General features: G+C 29.5%; 1 protein-coding gene across 2 annotated transcripts in view; it reads right to left on the reverse strand.

The window, feature by feature from the left end:
* Positions 1-215: 215 nt before the first annotated feature.
* LOC119673464 (G-protein coupled receptor Mth2-like) overlaps positions 216-8263 on the reverse strand; it is a 67326-nt gene continuing 59278 nt past the window's right edge. The window contains exons 3-8 of one of the 2 annotated variants that reach the window (XM_038084742.1): positions 2686-3242; positions 2445-2607; positions 2159-2347; positions 1836-2087; positions 508-679; positions 216-445 (exon numbers count right to left, since the gene is read on the reverse strand). In XM_038084742.1, the coding sequence (XP_037940670.1) occupies positions 247-445; positions 508-679; positions 1836-2087; positions 2159-2347; positions 2445-2607; positions 2686-3228 (1518 nt within the window). In that variant the 5' untranslated portion in view covers positions 3229-3242 and the 3' untranslated portion in view covers positions 216-246. The remainder of the gene's footprint in view (positions 446-507; positions 680-1835; positions 2088-2158; positions 2348-2444; positions 2608-2685; positions 3243-8263) is intronic. The other variant, XM_038084741.1, reaches the window with a different exon arrangement.

Below are 8263 nucleotides of genomic sequence, written 5' to 3' on the forward strand. Positions count from 1 at the left end.
AAACATCGCGAAATCTCTGACGCATTGAAGAGGTGCGAATTGTGGTACTTTCAGTATGACGATAACTACGAACGCGCATTGTTCTAATAATAATGATAATAATTTAATATATATATATGTGAATAATTAACAGTATATGAATTCCAAAATAATATTTTTGAAATTTTATATCTTACTACTGTTATATTTATGAAATTATATGTCATTGGACAGCACAATTACTTGTGAATCATTAAAGTCGTCCACTCACCTGTTTGTTATTAGATGTTTAACTTTCTTTTTCATAACAAATAGCATAAATATAAGGAAACCTTGTATGGCATTACAAATGTCAGTAATATAAAATATTTTTGCCCAAGCTTTATCGGGACCAACAAAATATGACATTATTTCTAAGCACCAAGTAACACCCATTACAATAAAAAGTCGCAAAAATAGTCCAAATCTGAAAGAAAATTATTTTTAAGCATAATTTATTCAAAAAAAAATTAAAAGCTCTATTTATACTTGTCCTTTTCCGTGCGTAAATTTCTGGTACTATCCTCTCTTGCCATTATCCGTGCCATTTCAACTTGCACTTTGTGTATCTTCATAGCTGTCATGACAAACATAACCGTATTTGCAAGAATGATAATTAGTATGGGTCCAAAAAAGTAGATCATAGCAGACCAAGTTCTCACTAAAAAATATACGTAAAAGTATTAGAATTATTAGAGTTTAATTTATAGTGTACATATGAAAGAATTTAAAAATATAATTTCATATATACGAATATTTTGCTTTAGAAGGAAGCTAAATAAAAGTGAAACTAATCAGGGTGACAGTCCACATCCCGATGGATGTGAACTGTCACGATGTCATCACGATGGATGTGGACTATCACAGTAACCTTATTGTTTTAACCAATCATATCCAATCATAACGTATAGCATCTTTGACGGTTTTATTGTTTTATATGTTGTGTGTCCCCACGATGGATAAGTCAAGAGGTACATTAAGCTTATTCGTTATTCTTCTTTATTTAATTTTAAATCGATTAATTAAAAAAATCTTCTCATATATATTTTCAGCTATACAACTTAAAGAGCTAATTCGTTATTCTTCTTTATTTAATTTTAAATCGATTAATTAAAAAAATCTTCTCATATATATTTTCGGCTATACAACTTAAAAAGAAAAATCCCATCTTGTGTGAGGTGCAAAACAAAATAAATGTAATTAAAAAATACCCTCTTATTTAATTATTTTATTTAATTATTTCACTTAACTCTATTGTAGTAGTGAAGTACAACAACAAAAATTCATTTTTATATTATTATAATTAATTGAATTTTTGACTGATCATACAGCTGTTTCGAGTATTGCCAAATACCTATTATTAGTGGTTTTGGATATAATGCTTGTATTTAATTATTCGTAAATAATTTTTCGAGACTGCAAATACAAGAAATCGAACTCATGCCCTGCCAAATTTGAAGCTCAGAGTCAGTGACCTTAACCAACTGACCCCCAAGCCCCCGTACTTGACTTTTATGTTCGCAGATTTTTTCTAGAGTTTTAATAATCTGTGAAAGTTTTATTAACAAATTCACTTGCTGTGTTTATATTAGAATGAAATCATAAACCAGCTACAGAATAATTAATGATGTTAAATTTAATACTATTCCGTTTGTAGAGGCATTATTTGTTGTGTGATTTATAGATTATTTCTTATGTATAGAACCTGATCTAGGAACGTAATATTGAGAAAGTCATGCTAATGTTATTCCACGATTCGCAGGTATTTAATTATTTATTGATTATTTATTATGAAAATAATATTCAAATATACTCACTATCTAACCAACAATATTCACTTCCAATGCCAGGCTTGTAGTACTCCGATACATCCAGTTGTTCTTCAGCAAACCAAGTAAATACTAAGGAAACAGCTGCTAAGCCCCAAGCATAAAGCGAGTAGAACAAGAAGCGTTTTTTCTCTTGTAATCGATTGATGCCACGTGTACCACGAAAATTATGCCATAAATCAAAGCTGATAACGTTCAGCCATAAAAATGCTGCCATAAAAAAGTAATAAGCAGTGTAACCTAAATAATATTAAATTAAATGCATAACCATAATATATTAACACCTGAATTAGAATATGTAAAATTTATACCTATAATTTTACAAGACATGCTGCCTGGCGATAAATCATTGAGTAGAGAAGTAGAGCTCAGTAGAGTGTACCCGACAATTAAGCCCATCAAATAGCAAACCAAAGATTTTCCATGTTGATTACGCAGTTCGGGTATTAAAAGGTAAACCACTATGGTCAATACCATAAATGGTATGGAAAAAAGCATAGCTGAGAAATAAAAAAAGAAAATCAATTTCTTAAATACTTCTTAAATATATTAATTACAAAAAATAATCCTAAAAAATATTGCTTATCTAAAACTTACCATAAGCATTTATGATTTTCATGGTACCATACTCTGAGGAAACCTTACAATTGGCTGGATTTATTTTATAAAACAAATCTGTTTCATTGACCACAGTAGGTACTAAACAAAATTCGTTTTTAACAAAATAAATTTCATCATCCAAACGGAACATTGTGCCATTCTATGGTATAATAAAGCATTTAAATATTTTTTTCTTTCAGAACATACACTTAACATAAAATATATCTTTAACACTCACTGAAAATAGTTCCCAGCCATCGTAGTAATACATCTCTGGTATTAAAGAAAACATTATCTTACATGGACGAAAATTTTGCACTGCGAATTGTTCAAATATGTTGACTGTTTTGAGTGAACTATCTGGTAGTGTTATATTGATTGTTGGTTCTGGCCATTGATGTTCCTCACTTGTATTAACACATGAGCTCAGATTTGAATTGTAAATTGTGCCCCACGGGCAACAAAAATTGATGCAAGGTTTCACTTTACATATACACCCACGATAATGTGGTGGCACCTCTTCCCGTGTAACTAAGTCCTTGTAAATATAATCGTATAAGCCAACCAAATGTCTTGGTATCAAGACACCATCATGCAAATATGAACCATTTTCAAATTTCGTATCACTTGTCACATTGACGGTATCAAAAAATGTACATGGTGTATGTAGTCCATCGCGATGATGATAACTCTCGCCTGGATAAGCTAAAATTTGTGGTAAATACACTAAAACGCAGGCTGTGAAACTGAGAAACATAAATTTGCATACTGGATGAGGCATGTTTGAAATTGAAACTGAAATTCAAAGAAAAAGACATATTAAATAAGATAGATATTATGTTTACGTATGACAGATCTATTTATATACGAATATACTTATAAATAATAAATGACATGCTAATAAATTTTTTACAAAAAATGTGGAATAAAGAAAAAGTGCCTGCAGAATGGAGCATGGACATTCTTTGTCAATGGAGCAGCTTTAAATATTTAGAAGCAGCATTCAACGAGAATAACACAACGACGTTAAATATCCACGATGGAATACAAACTAGAAATAGGTCCTTTCATAATGTGAGAAAGTTCATAACATCTAAAACTATAATATGTCTAGAAAAATCAAAATATTGTTATATAAAACAGTTATACAGTTTGTAGTCACTTATGGGAGTGAGCCCTTAGGTTATTTAATACCGAAACAAGCAAATTGGCAGTATTTAAAAAAAGGATATGAGATAAATATTTGAACTAGTGCAAGAAGACAGAGAATATCACATAAGATATAATGATGAACTCGATAAACTGATGGAAGATGACACAATAATAAAGCACACAAAAAAGCACACGTACTGCGAATGCTAAAAGAAAGAGCAGCAGCATGAGTCTTTGAGAGTGAAGTTAGAACCGCAAGCAGAGAATAAAGACCGAAAAAGTGATGGAGTGACAATGTTCGACAAGATCTAAGAGATGTGGACTGGACATGGACTGTATAGCTATGGATGATACTCACGCACTCACAAAGAAAGTGCTATTTGCTTTCAATGTCGGCCTCACAAAAAATCAAACTTATTCAAGTGATAAATTTTATTTTGCAATTAGCTGCAAGCTAACAAGCTAGAATCCTTAAGTTTATCTAGCTTTATCTACCTTTATCTAAATATAGGATTGTTTTGCTTGATATGGAAAATGGCGTTCGGAAAATTTATATTTCTATCATTCCAGGTAATTTTAAAGAGTTCAGATTCAATTAAAGATATGTTTGTAAGTCTTTTGGCTATATAATCAGTCATCAGTGTTTTGAAAAGACAATAAAAACTGTGGTAAATTGAATACACGGTTGTTATCAATATAGAACTTGAATACGGTTGATTATTCAGAAACGAATCACTAAAGCAAGTTGAGAGGTGATTTGTAAAAGTAACTGTTATCAATCAGATGAATATCGAAATACTCGTAAAAGAAGGGGATAAATTATAAATGATGTATTTACGATATAATATATAATAAATTTGTATGTTGCTATCTGTACATATCTGAGGGTAGATCAATCGAGTACGTCAATGAGTTCTGTTATTTAGGTAACTCCGTTAAGACACATTGAGACGCAACAAGAAATTTGGATATAAGAATATCAAAAGCCAGAATAGCATTCATAGTATATGGAATTCAAATGAAATATCTCTTTAAACAAAAATTCATGTTTACAATGCCTCTATGTAATCCAAAGCTTGACCAACAGATACCTGTGTAATATTTTGAAAATTTGGTGGCGAAGTAGAATTTCAAATATGGAACTTCAACGAACAAACCAAGAATATATCAAAAAACAAGTCAAGCGTTCGAAATATAATTTGCTTGGCCATGCTTTTCGAAAGTCGTACAACGAAAAATGCCACGCAACAGTTCTATGGAACCCCAAGGCAACAGAAACAGAGGAAGACTATGTAACATCTGGAGAAGAGCGATAACAAATGAAGCTGACAAATCTTTAAATGAATTACTTTATATTGCTATAGACACAAATAGTTGAAGATTCTGTGCAACAAGTCTAAGCTTCTGTTGGAATACGACTAATAATAATATTTGTGCATAAGGTGGCAAAATTGTCATACTTTTAACGTAAAAAAATATATCTTTATTTGGTTTTACTAATTACACTTATGTGTATAACTGCACTTTACTTCATTGTTAGCTTTTCAAGGCTTGTTATTCGTTTTATATAAAAAATGAAAGAACTCATCCCAATCACAATTCCCTAAACATTTATTCTTAACATGTACAGAGAATAGATATCTATAAATATAATACACAGAAGCCATTTTGTTAGTATTGTAAGGTTATCCTTCGAAAATTCTTATTAAATGACTTTTTCCAGTAAATTAATTTTAATTTTAGATATTAATTTATCATTCTAAATTGTAATTATGGTACGTATATATATATCTTCCACTTTTCATAATAATCAGCATGCGTGGGTTATACGCAGTATCGAAGTCAAAGAAACATTGGGTGGGTGATTTTACAAATATGTAAATAAATAAAATATGTATAAACAAATTTCAAATTAATTCTATAACTTTCGAGGAATTTGTAAAACTATATCCTGTTGCATTTTAAGCACATTCTGTTTATAATTTTGTTCTGAGAATAATTAAACATTTCAAGGGAAACGAAATTAACTTATTTTCTTGTCTGTTGACTGACATCCTGTCGCATAATTTAAATAAAATGTTTGCTTAATACTTTGAGGTTAGAAAGAATGTTCGGAATGTTACTAGTGCCCTCCCAAAGCGCACATAAGGATACGTAAGTAAACACATGTCGACAAGTTACCGGAAAGAGTTTTTAAGTGAATTGTCCTTGAATTAACGAACTACTGCTAAACCGAAAACAAAACAATGGGTCAAAATCAACAATGACAGCTATTAGCAAATATTTAAGGGACGAGTGCCGGCAAATGTGACCGTAGGTGGCTTATTGGTTTATTTGGTGATTGGTTAATAACATAAATCATCTCGTGACACATGCAATAAATACCATCGATTACCACTATACTCGTACAACATTGACGGAAGTAAAATTAGTGTGCACAATTATAATTAATTTAATAATTAAATAAAACAAAAAAAATAAACTATATATATGGAAAATATTAATATTTGAGGCATTCGTTATTGGGTTTGTTTCCCGGGAAATTTAAGTATTACAAATTAGAGCAGAAAATATTTAGTGATCTAACTAATTTAAATTTGAATTAAATACCCCAAAGCAGAAGGGATTCTTTAGTTACTTAAAGTGCAAAGTTTTTATATTAAAGAATTAAAGATATCTAGAAAAATATACATCAATATATTTAAGAGAGCTAGTACCCCGTTCTTTCTCTTCTCTTCTAATGTACTTAAATATATCATTCGCATGCTTAAATATTGACATTATTGAAACTGTATATGAAGTTTATTTGTGGGGAAGTAAATCTCTTATGTTATATTTTTACATTATATTTTATATCTTTTATAAATATTTAGATTTGAAAAATAAAATTAGTAAGATCTTGAACTCTTTTATCAACACACGATTAAAATTTAACTTTTGAAATAAAATATTAGTTATAAAGGTTGTGTTTCTTCCCATAGTATTTTATGTTTCCCCAACATGGTATAGTACTTCTAGTACCAACTGCAGTTTAGTAAAATAAGGTGCTTAAAATGATTTACACCTTCTTTGTTGGATCTCTACTAGAAGCCTATATGAATTAGCAAAAACAGAGATGGTTTAAACTAAGATGAGAAATAGTTCTTCTAAATTCAACTGCAGTTTAACAAAATAAGTTATCTAAAATGTTTTACAATCTTCCTTGGTGTTATTCCACTAAATGTCAACAGGGCCTTAGAAAAATAGAGATGCTTTAAATTGATATGAAAAATTTATTCAAAACAATTAAGAGAAAATGTTTAGCTTCGCATTTAATTTAACAGAAATTTTAGCCGTTTAATGACAAAATTAATTTAATTTTGTTAGTTTCCATTCTTATAGTATTATAATTATGTACTTATATATTCAATCCACCATAATATGAGCTGCAAAGGTCGCAGTAACTGAACTCTCTATTTCAAAATACTATAAATCACATTTTTTTTTTACTTTAAATAAAATAAACAAATAAACATAAAGAACACCATTATAGGTCTAAGATGGAATTGCTAAAAGTTTAGTTATAGTGAGAGTTAATTTTTAAGTCACTATTTTGGACAGTCGATGTTTTTCGTAAAGTAAATATTATATACATATTATCTTTTTCCCTTAATTATAGATTCTTTATTATAAAACAAACTATCATTGTTGGTGATAAAGACTATACATTTTAACATATTCATAAAGCTGCGAACTTAACATTTAAAAGACTTTTTTTTACAACACTTTGAATAACTATGTTATCTAGAATATATAAAATCACTCAATTTTTCTTAATCGAAATATCTTTGACGTAGTACATTAAAGAAATAGTTCGTCTTCGAAATTTCAAGCGCCTTCACTAAACTGGAGAATGCCACTGAAATCCATTGAAATCGCAATTCAAACAATTATCGTATAATTACCGTGCCCTTATGAGGGCATAAACGAAGATCCTTACGACAACTCTAATACAGCATCGATGTTCAGGGAATATATTCTTGTAAGCAATCTGTTTTCACGAGTTCAAATCTCTTTCGTTTTAAACGTTTCAATCTATGTTTAAATTGTGTACTTGTGATGGAACATTAGTTTCAAATTTTTTTCTTGAGCCATAAAATCAAAACTTTTGTTATCATGGACCATAAGCCTTAAAAGTACTGTCACATATCAAAAGGACCTACTTAACATATGAAAAATGTAAGAACATAATGTTAAATATATGTTTTATTTTTAAATCGGCTATAAAAAATTAATAATTATAATAAGTTAATGGTCGATATGGTAGCTTGTTTCTTTTCTATTACATATTGAAATAAGTAACTCTGTAAAATATTTCTATTGATATGCCTATCCTATAAAGTTATACAATATTTTAAAAATTGAAATTAGGATCATAATGCGGTAACTTGATATCTAAAATAATAAGAGCTTATCTTTTATCATCTCATGAGAGTCATCTCAGTTCGTCAATCAAGTTAGTTAGATTGACATTATAGTGTCCAGAATAACTTTGGAATAACTAAAAATTCATAAGCTAAGCTTTGAATACAATCTTATATATTCATCAACTCGTCAACTTTAGACATTTTGGTATTAACTTAACTCAACTAGTTAACTAGTTCTCACAGTAAGATCTGAAAGTT

This window comes from Teleopsis dalmanni, chromosome 1 (assembly GCF_002237135.1).
Source record: "Teleopsis dalmanni isolate 2A chromosome 1, ASM223713v2, whole genome shotgun sequence".
Lineage (NCBI taxonomy): Eukaryota > Metazoa > Arthropoda > Insecta > Diptera > Diopsidae > Teleopsis > Teleopsis dalmanni.